Source organism: Hyperolius riggenbachi, chromosome 9 (assembly GCF_040937935.1).
Source record: "Hyperolius riggenbachi isolate aHypRig1 chromosome 9, aHypRig1.pri, whole genome shotgun sequence".
NCBI classification, from domain to species: domain Eukaryota; kingdom Metazoa; phylum Chordata; class Amphibia; order Anura; family Hyperoliidae; genus Hyperolius; species Hyperolius riggenbachi.
This window is the reverse complement of record NC_090654.1, coordinates 286431160-286450536: the sequence shown is the minus strand read 5'-3', so window position 1 is coordinate 286450536 and position 19377 is coordinate 286431160. Positions and strand designations below refer to the sequence as shown.

Sequence of the window (19377 nt, the reverse complement as noted above, 5' to 3'; positions counted from 1 at the left end):
CCTAATTTCTTCTTGCTGACTTTAGCAGTGAATAGCAAAGCCCTTATACATGCTATTGACACCAAAATTGCTACATATATTAAGGCGTCCAAAAAAGTCAAAAAATAATTTTGCAGGAAAAAAAACTTATAGTTTTTGAGAAACTCGATTTTAAAAATGCAAGTAAAAAATGTTTTTTAAACTTAGAAAAATGACAGTTTAAAATCGAGTTTTGAAAATTTCTTCTTGTGACTTATACCCACTATTCTGCTTAGCATATGTGGCAATTTTGGTAGCAATAGCATGTATGGGGTCTTTGCTATTAACCTCCAAAGTCGGCACAAAATGATGCGAAATTTCAAAATACTACTATTACATACGAAATTAACTATGATTTTCTCTGAAATTTCGCATTCCGATTATGATGCGTAATAGCGAATTTTGATGCGAAATTTCGCATATGCAAAATTTTGGCCCACCACTGGCTGGCAGAAGCCCCAGGTAAGTAAAACGTTTTCTTTTTTTGTTTTTTTTTTACCTTTTAGTTCTGCTTCAAAAGTTCCCCTCCCCTGAAAAGCACAGCCATTTCAAGCATGCATAAAAGGCTGGACTGTATTTCCATCATAAACTATTCAGATCCGAGATGAAAAACTAACTATGACAAGTAACTTGTCTATATATCTTATCTAAAGTTTAGATAGATTAGCAAATCTAGCTGCAAACAGTTTTAATAGAATATGATTATTTATTTCTGTGATACAATGACAGCAGCCATGTTGTTTGTAAACTTTACACAGAGGCAGGCTTATCTGTATCTTGAGCCATCAGCCTAATCTCCTCTCCTCCTCCCTCCTCCCCCCCTCTGCCTCTGAAATCAATGGCTAGTAACACCTCCCCCTCCTCCTGCCCAGACTGAGCTCCCATGAGCCCTTGCTACTGCCAAGGCTCTCTGAAAACCTATGGGCGTGGCTTTTTTAGTTTATAGGGAATTAGAGTATTAAAACAAAAACAAAAAGGTATTTGGCTTGAGGAATGCCCTATAAACAAATGGAAAGGAACACAATTATGCAATGTGTAAAAGTTCACCTTGGATCCACATTAAAGGGGAACTGAAGTAAGAGGTATACGGAGGCTGCCATATTTATTTCCTTTTAATCAATACCAGTTGCCTGGCAGCCCTGCTGGTCTATTTCTCTGCAGTAGTATCGGAATAACACTAGAAACACCAGTCTGAAACACCTGATCTGCTGCATGCTTGTTCAGGGGCTATGGCTAATAGTATTAGAGGCAGAGGATCAGCAGGACAGCCAGGTAACTGGTATTGAGTAAAAGGAAATAAACATGACAGCCTCTATATACCTCTCTCTTCAGTTCCCCTTTAACAATAATTTTTGTATTTAACACTACTTTAAGCTAGTGAAATTATTTTGACTGAGGAAAAATGTTATTAGACTATAAACAGTACTTTATTTTAAAACACATTGTAGATTGTGTGTTCCCCAGGTACGATGAGCACCATAAACGCAAATACACGAGTTTAATTTCAGTTTATTTTTATAGTCAATTTTCTATTTTTATTTAAAGAATGGTCCATTAGATTGTGTTTTAACACTCCCTTATCTCTTTTTTATTATCTGTCAGATTTTTAAGATTGAACATCCCCAAGTTTTCCGTTGAAGGTTCCCTTGACCTGAAAAGCATATTACCTAAATTTGGCATAAATGACCTATTTTCCAACAATGCTGATCTGTCCGGCATCACTGGAGCTCCTGATCTGAAAATTTCAAAGGTGAGTGGTGTTTTGTATTACTTTTATTTTCCTCTCCACCCTTCTGTTATGTCTTAGTGATAACTTTTGTGCCTGGCAGTCCTGCTGATCTCTTTGGCTGCAGTAGTGTCTGAATCATAAACCTGACACAAGCATGCAGCTAATCCAGTCTGACTTCAGTCAGAGCACCTGATCTGCATGCTTGTTCAGGGGCTGTGGCTAAAAGTATTACAGATGCAGGATCAGCAGGAGAGTCAGGCAACTGGTATTATTTTAAAAGGAAAAATCCATATCCTTCTCAGTTTAGGTTCCCTTTAAAGTGGACCAGAGGTGAAGCAACCTGATCTAATTAATACTTTATACTATGCTAGTAGAGACATGAGAACAGACACTTACCCTGCTGTCTGTTTCATTCTGATCTGCCCTGTTAACTTGTAATTCCCACTGTAAAAATTACGGACTGAGCTCTCAGTGGGCTACTTTATCAGAAAGCTCTATAGCAGTGAGAGCAGTCTGCTTAAGCCTGCCCCCCCCCCCCCCCTCTGCCAGTGTTCTGCCTATCTGCGAGAGCAGTCTGCTCAAGCCCGCCCCCTCTCTGCCAGTGTTCTCCCTATCTGTGAGATCAGTCTGCTCAAGCCCGCCCCCTCTCTGCCTGTGTTCTCCCTATCTGTGAGAGCAGTCTGCTCAAGCCTGCCCCCTCTCTGCCTGTGTTCTCTCTATCTGTGAGAGCAGTCTGCTCAAGCCCTGCCCCCTTTCTGCCTGTGTTCTGCTCAAGCCCGCCCCCTCTCTGCCTGTGTTCTCCCTATCTTTGAGAGCAGTCTGCTCAAGCCCCGCCCCCTCTCTGCCTGTGTTCTCCCTATCTGTGCACAGAACAGCATCACAGAAAGCAGTGCCTGTGATGGGAAAAACAGCTCAGTAAATATAGATTTATTTATCTACCCAGCTAATTAGTGTCTGGGCTGGAGTTACACACTTATCTCTCCCTATTTGAGCCAGGAACATACAGGGACACTGCTCTATAATGATGATGATTGTACAGATCAAATGCAGCAGCAGCCGTGCTTGTCTTTGGTTTTACAAGTCATTGTGCCTGTGTGTATATGTCTGCAGGTTTTTTCCTAATATATATATGTCCCAGCATACATTATTTGATGGAGAACTTTACACACAGTGACACTGACCCAGAAGCTGTTGGCGGCCATCTTGGATTTTAGACGGGAATAAAAATGAAAAATTAAGAATGAAATGAGCACAGGAGAGCAACAAAAATTACAGGAATAGCCTGTATTTGGCATACACGTTCAGGGGGTCTGTTTATTTTAAAGTTACCTGTTTAGCTCAGGTTTCCTTTAAATGATTAATTGAAAGTTTCTGGTGGATCATGGAAAACGCCATACTGCCCCGACACCACAACGCTACATAAAGGAGCACGCCCTTCCTGGTACACTCAATGGACCATATGCAATTCACTTTTTCTCCTAGGTGATATTTTTACACCTTGCTGCCAATAAAATGCCTTTCAAGCCACCAGCAAGCAAAAAAAAAATACTCAAAAAAATGTCGATAGTACTTTTTCACCAACTTTTTGGTACTTTTTTTAATTAGAAAATGCTGAAAGTTATTTTAAAAAGAAGTTAAAAAAATATCACCTGGGAGAAAACTCAGGTGAAAAAGTTGAAAGTTGAATTGCATATGGGCCAATCACCGTAATAGCCTTGGCTGTGTTGTCCCGGGCTTCCTTCCCAGGGACAAAGCCAGACTGATCTTCTTTTCCCACTAGCTGAGGAATAGCTTGGATCAGATGGTTGACCAACACGTTACTAAAAAGCTTTGTGGATACATTTAGGCTGGTTTCACAGTGGGACGTTACAGGCGCACGTTAGAGCAGCCTGTAACGCACCCCACCGCACAGCAATGAAAAATCAATGGGCTGTTCACAGTGCCCACGTTGCGTTACTTAGTAACGCTGCGCCATAAGACAACGTACTGCATGCAGTACTTTATAAGCGGCAGAGCCGCGTTAGACTGCTTGCACATGCTCAGTAACGTTGGGGAGGAGCGGAGAGCGGCCAGGCACATGGCTAATTAATATTCACTGCACTCAGTGACGTGCAGTGTTTACTTCCTGGAGCAGCTGCTCTGTGCGACGATTGGCTGGCGGGACCACGTGATGCCGCATGCGTCCAAGAGTGCGCATCACGGCATCACGGACGCCAGAGTGAGCTGCACAACGCGGCTCACTCTGACGTCCACACCAGAGAGCACCAGGCGTTGCGTTAGGGGCACGTTATGCGACCATAACGTCCCCTAAAACGCAACATCCTGGTGTGAAACAAGCCTTAGCAGATATCGGCACACACAGTTTCACACATTCCTCTTGATGTCATTCTACAGGTTTTCAACAGGGTTTAACTTTTAACTTAAAGAGACTCTGTAACAAAATGGTCAGCCTTATTTCTTCTATCCTATAAGTTCCTATACCTGTTCTAATGTGGTCTGTCTTACTGCAGCCTTTCCTAGTTGCACAATGGCTGTATTATCTCTGTTATATCATCTAATCTTGTTTCCTTTGTCAGCTTTGTCGGCTCAGGCAGGAATGCATTCCCTCTGCTGTGATAGGTAGAAGCTATGCACACCCCCTCAACACCCCCTGCAGGCTCTGTATAAGTCACAGACTGAGCTTCTCTCAGCCTATCACATGCTGGTTAGCAGCCATGTCATTTGTTTGTAAACAGTGCCTAAAATTGACAATTACAAGCCAGGATTGCAGCAGGGAGTGGCAGAAACAACAAAGAGGGGCCCAGGAGAACATTATTAATAGAATGGTATGCTTTTTTTTATTGTAAGAATTTTTAGAGTACAGATTCTCTTTAAGATTGGGTTGGCCAAGGTTGTGCCTTTTCTTTTCCTCACTCAAAACCTTTCTTTTCACCATTTTGGCATGGTCATTGGTCGGTAGTTATTGTTAAATTCCCAAATTATCTTATTTCTAGCCGAAACAGTGGAACACGGTGCAGGGAAATTTGGGCACACCATGTGCCGCCATAGGCCATAATGATTACGGCTAGAGCGGCACTCAGACAATAATTTGGGTACTGTCAAAAGAAGGAGCCCAAATTACTGTATATACTTGAGTATAAGCATAATTTTTGGGCCAAAAAAAGTGGCCTAGAAGTGGGGGGTCTTGGCTTATACTCGAGTCATTACTGTTTGAGTATCCCCCAAAGTGCCCCTACTATATGCACAGTGGTGCATCATCTGAGGGAGACCAGCTAACCTCATCTCGAGTTGTAGCCTTGGAAGGCATACAGGGACAGCGTCTACTGAGTGGTGAGAATTCTTGCATTGCTATATCAAGTTTTAGATACATGACTATGTGGCTCTGCATTCCTTGCTTTATCTTTATGCCAGCTTAAAATTTGCAACAGGAGTTCTTTGCATGTCCATCTCCATTGTAAGCTTATGTTCTGGCTTATTATTGCAATCTGCTGAATTTATGCTGCTTTTGTAATATATGGTTGTGGCTAGCCATGGCTTTGAGTGGTGTTGTATTTGTGGCTTTGGCCACCCCTGGTTTATACGTGGGTCAAACATTTTTTCCTGTTTTTTAAGGTAGAAGTTGAGGGGTCGGCTTATACTTGAGTATATACGGTACTTTGAAACCAGCGTAATCCGGCCGCCAGCAATAACTGACAGAGTCATCTCTTTCCCCTGAGTCCATGGCGGCCTGGTGGGGGAATATAATTAATGTCGACTGGACTTTTGCAGAAGCAGGGTGAGATGTTTCTTCAGCTTCACCCTGCACCCAAACTTCCTGGCGCCATTTTTGCATTTATGCATTTCTAGCAGTATTTTCCCATTCAACAGGTTAGATTGCAACAGCAAAAGTGTTGATTACAATAGTGTTTGCTTTATAGTTTTCCTCATTTAGTAAAAATTGATTCAGGTGATCTTATAAGTAGTAACTAGCATGCAATGGTTGTCATACTCTTAGAGATGCCGAATTAAAACAACATTGCAGTAGTATCTTTTTCCCCAGAGCCTTACATTTGCCTAATAAAAAAATATTTTTTGTTCTTTGAATGCTACCAAAAGAAAGTCCTTTTTGTCTTGGCTCCATTGAAAGTATTCTGAAATTTCAGAATCTTTCTGACATGATCATTTTCACTTTACATCATGTACGCTTGCCACATTTATTTAAAAAAAATGAGTGTGTAAGGGGTTAAAAGAGACAGAACAACCCTCTTACTAAGATGATATAAAAACAAAACACAAGTTTGCCTTCTTAAAACAGAAAGCATTTACAATTATTCAGGTGGTAGTGAGCTCTAAGATATCTCCATGATGCATCACTGCTGAACAGGGCTGCTCAAATCCGATCTGGGAGACACCTGGATAGTTCTATCCGGATATCTCCCAGTAAACCTGTGCGTGGTGAACGAGGGGGTCAATATTACCTGTCTGACGTCTTCTTCGGTCCGTCCCTCAGCTCCTCCCATGATGCGGTCCAAGTAGCACTCACGTCATTACAAACACTTCCTCCTTCCGGGTTGAAGGAGGAAGTGTTTGTAATCATGTGACGGGCGTGGAGCGCATCGTGGGAGGCACCGAGGGACAGACAAAGAAGACGTCAGACAGGCAAGATTGACCCCCCCGCCCACCCCGCACAGGTTTACTGGGAGATATCCGGATAGCAACTACTCGGATGTCTCCCGGATCGGATTTGAGCAGCCCTACTGCTGAATATGCAAATCATCTCGTTGATGTCTCTGAAAGCTAGCCACACCTCCAGAACCGCTGGAATGCAATGATGTGTCAGCTTATTAATATTACAGAGCCACAATAATCCAACATGCATACAGACTGTTTTGGATTCATTGATCCTCATCAGTACATGACATGGATTAATGTGTCTCTATGGGGTAGGAGTTCAAGAAAAAAATCATTTTTCTCAAAAATCAATTTTTCTCCTAGGAGGATTTGTTTTATATACTTAATTTAAAATATCTTTTTAACACTCTGCAATTGAAAAAGCACCAAACAGTAGGTGAAAAAGTACAGTCAAAATCATTCTGAGTATTCTCTTGCTTTTTCAAGGCTTAAAATGCATTTTATTGATAAGGTGTAACTTATCACCTAGGAGAAAGCGTAAAAGAAAAAGTGAATTGAATAAGGCCCATTCTGTGGCGATTTTGGTAGCGATTATCAAAAGCTTTTTCCCAAAGATTGTGTAGCGATTTGTGATTAGCATTTTTAATTCTGATTAGTCCTTTCAATTAATTAATTTTTTTTTTTACAGTGTGCAGTAACTTAAATCACTAGCAAATCGTGCTGAATAGCGATTCATGAGCGACTGCGCCAGCGTTTACATACTTTACATTGCAGAAACACTGTTAAGCTTGGGGGTGTAATCTCCACAGTCAGCATACAACACATAAGCTGACGTGAAGGAGGTACACACACCAGCACAAGGGATCAGGATATCCCCAGTTTAGTGGAGGAGAGGACTGACTCCAATAGGAGATTGTGGTGCACAGAGCCGGTGCAGATCTGAACAGCCACAAACACTTTCGTAATAACGTCTCAGCGCAAAGTAGCGCTGAGCGCATAAACCAGGACTGAGGAGATCAGGACAGGTAGACAGAATGAACGCTTGCTAGCTAGCGATTACTTAGCGACAGCAAGCGTCCAAAACCAGACAGACTGGAATGAGGCAGCCAATGCGTTGCGGCGATGGCGTGCCTCACAAAGACAGGACAGGAGAGACAGGAAATAGCAGGATCGAGATAGATGAACGTAACACAGATAAATATACAATAAGTATGTTTTCCTAGCGTATTACAATTACAGCTATCAATGAAACTATTCGTAACGTCTGACTAACATATGTATATATTGGCAATGAACCGATATATGGCATAAGCAGGAACTCTGACTAAGACTGAAGTAATACAGGGAACAGGACTCAGAAGGATTCGCTATCTCTTCGCAGAGATGAACGCAATCCACAAACAGGACCAGGAACAGGATTCAGAAGGATTCGTTATCTCTTCGCAGAGATGAACGCAATCCACAAACAGGACCAGGAACAGGATAACTAGCTCAGCACGGGTGTTCACGATACGCGCAAACTACCAAAACGTGCTGGAAACTGACTAACTGAACACAGGAAATAAACAGTTCGTGTACGTATATATCAGCGACACTGATATATTAACGTAACACGAATACAAGGAAAATAACAAAATGCGCAAGTATGCGTATATATTGGCGATGAACCAATATATGACACAAGACAAGCAAGTAGCAACTTCTAGAACAAGAGCAGAACTAGGAGGACTCGCTGACCCCTTCGCAGGAGTCAGCGCAGTCCACACGGACCAGGAACGAGGTGGGGCACGAGCAGAGTAACAGATAGAGTCTGAAACTATGATAGCCCATGAGGCATTGCAGGAAGCAGTTCTTTATACTGAGGTCATCCAATGGGAGCAGACCTGCAGATTCCCACACAAGTGAATGGTAATTAATCACAGGCTGATAGCAGGAAAAGGCAGACAATGATATGCAGCCTGCAGGAAAGGGACCGCCCCTCCACTGCAGCAGACAATGTTTGTTTACACAAAAGCATATTAAACTGTCATAAACTTCAGAGCGACTGCAGATGGAATCAGCAACTAGTTTAAGTGCAAACCAAACTATGCAAGCAAATGCATGTAATGACATTAGAACTGCTTGGTTTGCAATACCAGTGCAGTCAGCAGTAAACGCTGCAGAAGCGATCATAACAGTACCCCCTCCCTTAAACGCGGCCTCTGGACGCCTATGAAAACTGACATATTTCTCCTGAACCACCCAAACCAAAAAATCAGAAGTGGGAAATCCAGCAAACTGATCTGACTGAAAATTCATGAAGGTCGGATCCGTCCGACAAAACCAAATTCCCGAATCAGTCTCACCAAAACTAGACCAATTGGAACCAGAACCTACCGAACCATGCCCGTCAGCACTACAAGCCTCAGTGTGACACCCATCAGAACCACGACTTCCAGAAAACAACCCCAAGAAACTCTCTGCGCGATACCCACCGCCTTCCAAGGACTGTCCAAAAACGCCAAAGCCTTTGCAATGCCCACCGGAACTGTCCCTACCAACACAAAACCCACCGTTGAACCAGTCCAAGGTACCAGGACAAGTTTCCTCAGAGATCTCCCAGAACACTTGGAAGCTCCAAAGAGATCCCCACAGGTCAGAACGCCCCTTAGGCTCACATGGAGAACTATCAAGAACCCCTATGGAACCCAGGGCAACTCCAGAGTCAGGGTCACAAGGACAAACATCAAGATCAGGGTTTTTAGGGACCAGAACCATCTCCGGGCATGCAGGCCAACCGGCAACATCAGAACATGTCTCCACTAGGGAAGCACGTGAGCACGCTAACACAGACACATCTGGGCAGTCTGGCATACGAAGCACATCTGGGCACACCGGCACAAGAGAAACCTCTGGGCATGTCAAGGAACTGCGAACCTCAAAGTCAGTCAAGACAGGACCGAAACCAGAACTGGGCAAAAAAAATTCATCATGACTAGACTTCATAGTTACTGGATTCTCACTAAAAACTGCAGGATCAGACTTAGATGTCGCTGATTCCAGCAGGGTTATTAACAAATCATGTTCAGGGGCATTTACAAGACAGGGCAAATCTTCTGATGTATGCACTGAACTAGACAGGGTTCCCATAGCTTCTTCTGGACTAGACAGAGACTCATCAAATACACTGGACTGGAGCTCATGAAGGGCTGCAAAACAAGTCAATATTGCAGCAATCCCCACTGAACTAGGCAAAACTGAGTAACTCACTGGACAGGAAGGGGGCTCTGGAACTTCTGCCACACCGGCCAGAGAACCAGAATTTTCCAGGATACAGGGCTGGGTTTCAGAAACACTCATTAACCCGGACTGAAATTCTGAGATTTCTATTATTTTTTCCAGCGAGTCAGAATTATCCATGTTACAGGGCAAGACTTTTGAAACATTCAGAGGACAGGGCTGGAGTTCCTCGGCTGTTACAACACTGGAGAGGGACTCAACAACATTGGTTAAATCAGACTGTGTACAGGGCAAGGTATCTAACACACTTGCTGACGAGGACAATATTTCAATGGCTTCTGCTTCGCTGGGCAGAAATTCATCAAGTTTTATTAGAGCAGACTGTAATTCCAAAACAGCTGCTAGACAAGTGAATATTACTGCAACACCAACTGAGGTAAGCAGTGCTTCAGCCTCCTCTGCTAAAGGGTTTAAAGTATCCAAAGTACTGGGTGAAGCATAAGACTCTGCGACCACAGCTTCACTGGACAGGATCACTGAACAGTCCATATTGCAGGGCAAAACCATGGAAGCACCTGCTGGACAGCATAATGATTCTGTGACCTGAGTTTCATTGGAGAGATCTACTGCACAATTCATGGTACAGGGCAAATTTATTGGAAAATTTTCTGAACAAGGTAATAATTCTGCGATTTCAGGTTCACATAGCAGATGCTCTGAGCTATTCACGAAACTAGAGCGAGGTGTAGAAACAGGAAGATCAAGACACAATGTTTGCGCATCTGAATCACCATTCATTTGTAAAATTGGAAAATTCAGATGCTGGGGTTCTGAGTTTACTAGACAGGATTGCTGGAACTCGGAAACTGATGTAGTGCATCTATTGGCATCTGCTGGATCAGACAGGAGTTGAACTTTATTAACACAGGTAATTTCTGCAGAAGTGTTTGCAGAGACAGGCAAGATTTTTCTGGTGTCTGTTTCACTAAACAAAGAGTCATGAGTACTGGCTAGGCTGGACTCGAAAGTCAGCAGGACCTCTGGGTCCTCTGCTGAGAAATTTGTGCAGGGCAAGATTAAGGAAGTATTAGTAATTTCTGTCTTACTTGGAAGTAACACTGAGTTATCCATGGTACAGGGTGGAATTACAGGAACTTCAATTTCACACAAAAGGAGCTCAGAATCACTCGCTGAATCAGCCAAAGGTGCTGAAGCAGGCGAGTCCTCAGGAACTGAGGAAGTGGAACAATCTCCACTTGACAGTGTGTCTTCCCTAGTATCAACTGATTGAATTGCATAAAAATCGTCCAGAATCATTCTCCACACATCGATCAATGGAGCCACAAAGTCATACCCACACACACCAGTTTTTATTAGGTTATAAGCAGACTTAATGCATGCATTCAATACTAATTCACTTTTTGCACTGTAAAACTGACAAAATGAACTTGCATCTTTCTTCCATTCATAGACCAGAGCTTCCATCTCTCCTTTCTCAAATGGAGGATCCCATGCATATTTAACAGCTGAGCATTCCGGCTGATCATAGTTTGCAAATGTGTTAGTGGCAGAAACATACATTGGGTTATTTAGCAGGTGATTGGCCGATTTCTTATTCCTAAGGATCTCCAATACCTGTAGCAAGTATTGAACTGTAGTGTATGCAAATTTCCCTTGCTGCACGAATAAATTGATCTGTTCAATACTCTGTAATATATCTTCATAATCATATTCAGATAATTCATTTAAACAAGAACCTTTATTTTCCCTGGCTAGCAATGAAAGTTCATTAGTAGTTTCATAGGTCCATTTGACTCCCCTGAATGGTGACTGAATTTCATTATCTGCTAATGGTGGAGTCTCGTTACAGATCTGATGCGCAGTCGCCAAGGGCAACGACTCCGCTGATTGTAACGCTTTTCTTTTGGAGCGTTTACGTTTGGCTTTAGACCCTGCTGCCTTAGCAGAAGAAAAGTTATCAGAACAATTATCTGCCTGCTGATTATTTTTGTAGGCAGTAGAAGGAGCAGCTGATTGACAAGCTGCCAGGAGCTTATCAAAAGGGCTAGGCAAATCGGTTTTGCGCAGCCAGTTATGGATCACAAACGCTAGAAATTCCAGTGGTCTTTCTTTTAAATTGGTATGATCCAAGACATCGTAGGCCCACTGAAACAATCTTCCCTTAAATAAAACATAAACTAGCTGGGGGGCCCACGTTGAAACAGGAGTAGCCTGGAGCTCAGGATTGGCCAGGAACCTGGCACATTCAGAAAAAAACTCATTTTCTGTTTCAGAATTGAGCTTCTCAAATTTCTTAAAGGAACAGGAACCATAACAAACAGTGTCATTTTTGCTGGGAACCCCCCCCACAATGGGGATTGGTAATGGGGCTATCATAATGTTAAGCTTGGGGGTGTAATCTCCACAGTCAGCATACAACACATAAGCTGACGTGAAGGAGGTACACACACCAGCACAAGGGATCAGGATATCCCCAGTTTAGTGGAGGAGAGGACTGACTCCAATAGGAGATTGTGGTGCACAGAGCCGGTGCAGATCTGAACAGCCACAAACACTTTCGTAATAACGTCTCAGCGCAAAGTAGCGCTGAGCGCATAAACCAGGACTGAGGAGATCAGGACAGGTAGACAGAATGAACGCTTGCTAGCTAGCGATTACTTAGCGACAGCAAGCGTCCAAAACCAGACAGACTGGAATGAGGCAGCCAATGCGTTGCGGCGATGGCGTGCCTCACAAAGACAGGACAGGAGAGACAGGAAATAGCAGGATCGAGATAGATGAACGTAACACAGATAAATATACAATAAGTATGTTTTCCTAGCGTATTACAATTACAGCTATCAATGAAACTATTCGTAACGTCTGACTAACATATGTATATATTGGCAATGAACCGATATATGGCATAAGCAGGAACTCTGACTAAGACTGAAGTAATACAGGGAACAGGACTCAGAAGGATTCGCTATCTCTTCGCAGAGATGAACGCAATCCACAAACAGGACCAGGAACAGGATTCAGAAGGATTCGTTATCTCTTCGCAGAGATGAACGCAATCCACAAACAGGACCAGGAACAGGATAACTAGCTCAGCACGGGTGTTCACGATACGCGCAAACTACCAAAACGTGCTGGAAACTGACTAACTGAACACAGGAAATAAACAGTTCGTGTACGTATATATCAGCGACACTGATATATTAACGTAACACGAATACAAGGAAAATAACAAAATGCGCAAGTATGCGTATATATTGGCGATGAACCAATATATGACACAAGACAAGCAAGTAGCAACTTCTAGAACAAGAGCAGAACTAGGAGGACTCGCTGACCCCTTCGCAGGAGTCAGCGCAGTCCACACGGACCAGGAACGAGGTGGGGCACGAGCAGAGTAACAGATAGAGTCTGAAACTATGATAGCCCATGAGGCATTGCAGGAAGCAGTTCTTTATACTGAGGTCATCCAATGGGAGCAGACCTGCAGATTCCCACACAAGTGAATGGTAATTAATCACAGGCTGATAGCAGGAAAAGGCAGACAATGATATGCAGCCTGCAGGAAAGGGACCGCCCCTCCACTGCAGCAGACAATGTTTGTTTACACAAAAGCATATTAAACTGTCATAAACTTCAGAGCGACTGCAGATGGAATCAGCAACTAGTTTAAGTGCAAACCAAACTATGCAAGCAAATGCATGTAATGACATTAGAACTGCTTGGTTTGCAATACCAGTGCAGTCAGCAGTAAACGCTGCAGAAGCGATCATAACAAACACTATGTCAAATGCTAACGCCACTAAAATGCTACACGTCCTGCAATATCGATTTTGCTAATCGCAATCGCTTCAGTGGAATTTGGCCCATCGATTAACATTAGCTGAGCATTTAGGGAAAATGCTAAACGCTCAAAAAATGGGTTCCAGCCCTAAGGCATGGAACCCACTACAAATTGCAAATCGCTAGTGCAATCGCAAGCGTTTTTAAGTAATATTTTGTGAGCGATTTCATGAGTGGTTTCGGGCGATTTTGGTAGAGATTTTAAAACGTGTGAGCTTTTTGGCAGCTATTGTGATAGTGATTTGCGATTAGCGATTTTAATTCTGATTGGTCCTTTTAAATTATTATCTTTTTTTTTTTACACTTTGCAGTAATTTAAAATCGCACACAAATTGCTATGTGTAGCGATTCATGAGCGATTTGCCAGCGCTTCGATACTTTACATTGAAGCACAAACACCCCCAAAATGCTGCACGTCCTGCGATGGCGATTTTGCTATTGTAGAATCTGTTACATTTATTTACATTGGCAGAGCGTTTAGGGAAATCACTAGTGATTTCAAGCGCCCCCTAAACGTTCAGAAAAAACGCTCTAGTGGGTTCCAGGCCTTACTCCTAAGTTTTCTCCTAGGAGAAGATGGGTTGTTGGCCAGGCACTTTAAAATAAGGTTTGACGCTAATTGTCTGCATGACAGCAGGAAAATGTTATGCCTAGGGTTTAGCTAGGGATACTGTAGAGGAGTCGGGGGAAAATGAGTTGAACTTACCCGGGGCTTCTAATGGTCCCCCACAGACCTCCTGTGCCCGCGCAGCCACTCCCCAATGCTCCGGCCCCGCCTCTGGTTCACTTCTGGATTTTCAGACTTTAAAGTCTGAAAACCACTGCGCCTGCGTTGCCGTGTCCTCACTCCCGCTGATGTCACCAGGAGTGTATAGCACAAGCCCAGTATGGTCTGTGCCTGCACAGTACGCTTCTGGTGACATCAGTGAGATTGAGGACATGACAACGCAGGCGCAGTGGTTTTCAGACTTTAAAGTCTGAAAATCCAGAAGTGAACCAGAGGCGGGGCCGGAGCATCAGGGAGTGGCTGCGCGGGCACAGGATGTCTGCAGGGGACCATTAGAAGCCCGGGTAAGTTCAACTCATTTTCCCCCGACCCCCCTACAGTATCCCTTTAAGTGAAAAGAGTATGATAAGATAACCTGTGTATTAATAGGATGGTATTCTTCTTCACAGGCTATTCACAAAGCCAAAATACAGGTCGATGAGTCTGGAACGGAGGCCGCAGGAACGACCGTGATAGAAGCTGTACGATTTAGCATGGTTCTTCGCAGCCTAACATTCGATCGTCCTTTCATTTTTGCTATTTACAGCCACAGCACCAGAAGCACCCTTTTCCTTGCAAAAATTGCAAACCCCGCAAAATGATTCAATCCTGTTTTCACTGTTTCTTCTTAAATAAAGGCATGACCTTATTATAATACTTTTGGATGATTTATGTTTTATTTTATTGGCCATCTCTAAGGGTAGAACTATTTAATACAGTAAAAAGGTAGAAACACACTAATTATGCTACATACTAAAAGCGGGATTGTCAGATGCAAAACCAAACTCTATTTAAACACTGCAATGTGTTTAAAATGCTGCTAGAAAGCTCACCCTGCAGTACAAGCTCTCCAATCTATTCAGGAATCTCTCTGCAGTTATTATATTCTCTCAGTTCCCCAGGCTCTTTTCTGTGCCATCGCCGAGGACAGTGAGAAAAGGGAGGCGTGTTATCTCCCCTCCCACCTTCCTGCTTCTCACTGATTGGCTAAGTGGACTGCTGTCTAGCTGAAACATGATCCTCTGCTCACTCATGTTTTACAAGCAAGGCTGAGGTGACTCAGCATTGGAGGAGAAAAGAAAAAAAAGTTAAGGGAAGAATGACATCAGGATTTAGCCTCAAACTGTGGGGAAAAGACACGGGACCATATGCAATTCACTTTTTCACCTTAGTTATCTCCTAGGTGATATTTTCACAGCTTGTAAACAAAATGCCTTTTAAACCACCAGCAAGCAAACAAATACTCAAAATAATTTTGACATAACCCGTTCAGCTACTTTTTGATACCTTCTCCATTGAAAAGTGCTAAAAAGTTAATTCAAATTGAATATGAAAAATTATCTCTTAGGAGAAAACTCAGGAGAAAAAGTGAATTGAATATGGCCCACGGTCCCCACAAGGAACAGAATTCTTTTCATCTATATATATAAAATCGGATGTATGTATGTATGTATATATGTAAGTGTGTATGTATGTGCCACGATCACTCAAAAAACGGCTGGACCGATTTGAACGAAACTTGGTATACAGATCCCTTACTACCTGGGATGATATGTTCTGGGGGTCTCGCGGCCCCCCTGCACACGTGGGCGGAGATACAAACAGCAAATCAGATTCCACCCATTCATGTCAATGAAAAAAAATGTAAAAGGCTGCCATTCTCACGGTAATCAAGTCAGAGTCCCCACACTTGGCACAGGTGATCACTTGATGACCGAGGTTATAAATCCAGGAAAAGTTGGCCAAGCATAAAACAGCCAATCAAATTTCAGCCATTCATTTTTAATGGGAAAATGCAAGCTGCAGCCATTCTTAGATGGTGAATCGCAGGGTTCTCAAACTTGGCACACTTGGTCACTGGGTGAATGAGATTAAGATTCAGGAAAGTTGGTGGAGCCTACAACAGCTAATCAAAATTCATCTATTGATTTTCAAGGTGAATATTTAAACTGCTGGCATCTTTACACTGTTAATGGCAGAGGCTTTAAACTTAAACTAAGCTACAGTTGCTCATTGTGTGACTGGGGTTCAAATTCACTAACGGGGCGGGGCCACAAACAGCCAATCAGATTTCTTTGGTGGATAAAATGCTTCCATTCACAATTTTTGATGCCAGGAACCTGAAAGCTTACAAACATGGTCATTGAGTGACTGTGTGTCAAAGTTACAAAAGTGGGCGGAGCCAAAAACAAATTTCACTAGTCAAGTATAAACTGCAGCCATTCTTACACTGTTAATGGCAGGGTTCTCAAACTTTGCTCAGTTTATCACTGGGTGACTGAGATTAATATTCAGGGAAGTGGGTGGAGCCTATCATAGCTAATCAAAATTCACATGTTGATTTTCAAGAGGAATATTTAAATTGCTGCCATTTTTACACTGTTAATAGCAGGTGCCTTAAATCTGCTATAGTTGGTCATTGGGTGACTGGGGTCCAAACGCTAGAGAAGGGTGGAGTCACAAACCGTTCATTTGATTTATTTAATTTTTATGGGAATATACAAATCATTGATGCCAAAGCTCACAAACTTGGTCATTGAGTGTTTGTGAGTTAGGGTTAGAAAAAGTGGGTGGAGCCGACACCAGCCAAATACAAACCCGGGCAACGCCGGATCATCAGCTAGTTTACTATATAAAATTCACTGAAATCAAAATGTGGACAGTATTACATCTGTTATGTAAGTAGGTCAGGTATTTATCTATGTGTGTTTTTTTCACTGGCAAAGTATGGCTAATCCTCCTGCTTTAAAAGAATCCATGGTAAACATACAAGGTGGTAGCCAACGAAAATATTGTGAGAGATAAGTAAATAAAGTGAATGCAAAACTACACTGCAAAATAAATTGGTGGATCACCTATCTCCAGCCTGAGTCGGAAGGAAATGGATAGAAAACCACCATAAATGTTTACTAATGGGATTCTGAAAAAGGTAGGTTACCTAAATAAGGTTCCCAACATATTGGGCCTGATTCACAAAGCGGTGCAAAGTGTTTGCACGCCAGTGAAAAGCCCTTTATCACAAGAAGAAACTCGCGCGATTTTTACGCGCGCAAAACCTTAACCCCTATGGGCGCTGCGTGTGGAGTTGCGCAATTGTGCGTGCAAAACTTTGCGCGCGGGACTTTGCACGCGATAAAGAGCACAAATCGGTGCTAACTCAGCGGTGCAAAGCTTATCATGCCTAAAGTCTTTTAGGCGTGATAACTGAGTTATCACCGCTTTGTGAATCAGGCCCATTGTGTTATGTATAATTAATACACCACCCTCCTTTCAAGTAGGAAAAGTGTACATTTGTCTCAGAGTAAATTGTACTATACATTCTTTTTTTCTATGCCACTGATACTTTACAGTAAGCCATAAAAATCGGATTGGTTGTTAACTAATCCATCTCCTAATGGGGGATTCTCAGGATTTTTTTTTCTTCAAAGGCACTTGCTGAATTGCAGTTGCTCAGTGCTACTGCCAAAATAGTGTGAGTAGAGAAAGTGGCTGGCAGCATTGTATAGATCCTCTCCATGGATTGCTTTTGTAAACAATAAAGAAAATGCTGAGAGTCCCTCATGAGGGCATGAACTAGTCCAAAACCAGTCAGATTTGTACTACCTACTAAAGTGACGGCATAATTTATTGAGCATTTTACTTTGGAAGAACTGTATATCTTATACGGCCGGCGTGACGGTACTGCGCATATGCGCTTTAAACGCGCATGCGCCGTACTGTTACGCCGGCCGCCGTGGTGACGCAAGGCGGCCGGCGTGTGACGACAGCAGTGACGGATGAGGAAGCAGGAGCCCGACACTCGGGCCCAGTGTCGCACGGAGCCGCTCGGGCAGCCATTTCTGAGGGAAGGCCTAGGAGAAGATCCAGGACGCCATCATGGGACCAGCCGACCTACAGTGGGCTGCAGAAAGCCCAAGGTGAGTACCAATTTCATTTTTAATTTGAGCTCGGAGTCCCTTTACAGGGACACTTAAGTCAAAAAGGAGTTTTACTCACCTGGGGCTTCCAATAGCCCCCTGCAGCTGTCCGGTGCCCTTGCCATCTCCCTCCGATCCTACTGGCCCCGCCGGCAGCCACTTCCTGTTTCGGTGACAGGAGCTGACAGGCTGGGGACGTGAGTGATTCTTCGCAATCCTGGCCACGATAGCGGCATCTATGCTGCTATAGCATATATCATATACCATATAGCAGCATAGAGGGTGCTCATGTGTCTGGGAACGCAAAGAATCACTCGCGTCCCCAGCCTGTCAGCTCCTGTCACCGAAACAGGAAGTGGCTGCCGGCGGGGACAGGAGGATCGGAGGGAGACTGCGAGGGCACCGGACAGCTGCAGGGGGCTATTGGAAGCCCTAGGTGAGTAAAACTCATTTTTTTTGTTTGACCTAAGTGTCCCTTTAAGCTATCTAAGCAAATTCATACACATGGGCTAAACAAATTGGCTTGAGCATTATCATCTGGTACGCAGGTGCAACAGATAGCAACAGGTACAAACTCCAAACCCTGCCATCATTGGACTTCCTCCACACTTCGAGAATGTTGACCAGGACCACCAGGATTTCACACAACCCCTTCCACCCCGGCAGTCGTTACTTCAAGCTTCTCCCATCAGACCGCCGTTACAAACACACACCCTTCAAAACTGCCAGGAGCCACCGAAGCTTCTTCCCCCAAGCAGTTTTCCTACTGAACTCTAGCACTATTAAAGTGGACCCAAATTAAAAATACAAGATTTCAGAAATAAAATCTATTTTCTAAATTATAATAATAAATAGCAGCCTTTTTTCAGCTGCATGATGACAAATATAAAATATTTTACATTTATTGGAGGAACCCCTCCCTTCCTTTCAAATTGCCGGGATTTTTCCGGCAAACTGATGGAGTAGATGGTGTCCAGCAATGGAGGAATTGCTAATGGCTGCCCCCAGTATAACCCTAGCTATGAAAAGAGAAGGGTGAAAAGCATGCACTGAAATGATCATAGGTTTGAAGGAGTGTTTATTTATCTTTGTATGTGTCAGAGTGGTGCAACTGAATATTTTTAATTAAAAAAATGTTTGGTTTGGGTCCGCTTTAAATAAGTTGGACCAACTTAAAGCGGATCCGAGATGAAAAACTAACTATAACAAGTAACTTGTCTATATATCTTATCTAAAGTTTACATAGTTTACACAGC

The 19377-nt window shown here is 43.2% G+C and overlaps 1 protein-coding gene across 3 annotated transcripts in view; it reads left to right on the top strand.

Annotated features, from left to right (window-relative positions):
• LOC137532174 (alpha-1-antitrypsin-like) overlaps nucleotides 1–14861 on the top strand; it is a 55137-nt gene extending 40276 nt beyond the window's left edge. For all 3 annotated transcript variants that reach the window (XM_068252395.1, XM_068252396.1, XM_068252397.1), the window contains exons 4-5: nucleotides 1621–1768; nucleotides 14615–14861. In XM_068252395.1, the coding sequence (XP_068108496.1) occupies nucleotides 1621–1768; nucleotides 14615–14806 (340 nt within the window). In that variant the 3' untranslated portion in view covers nucleotides 14807–14861. The remainder of the gene's footprint in view (nucleotides 1–1620; nucleotides 1769–14614) is intronic.
• The last annotated feature ends 4516 nt before the right edge of the window (nucleotides 14862–19377 follow it).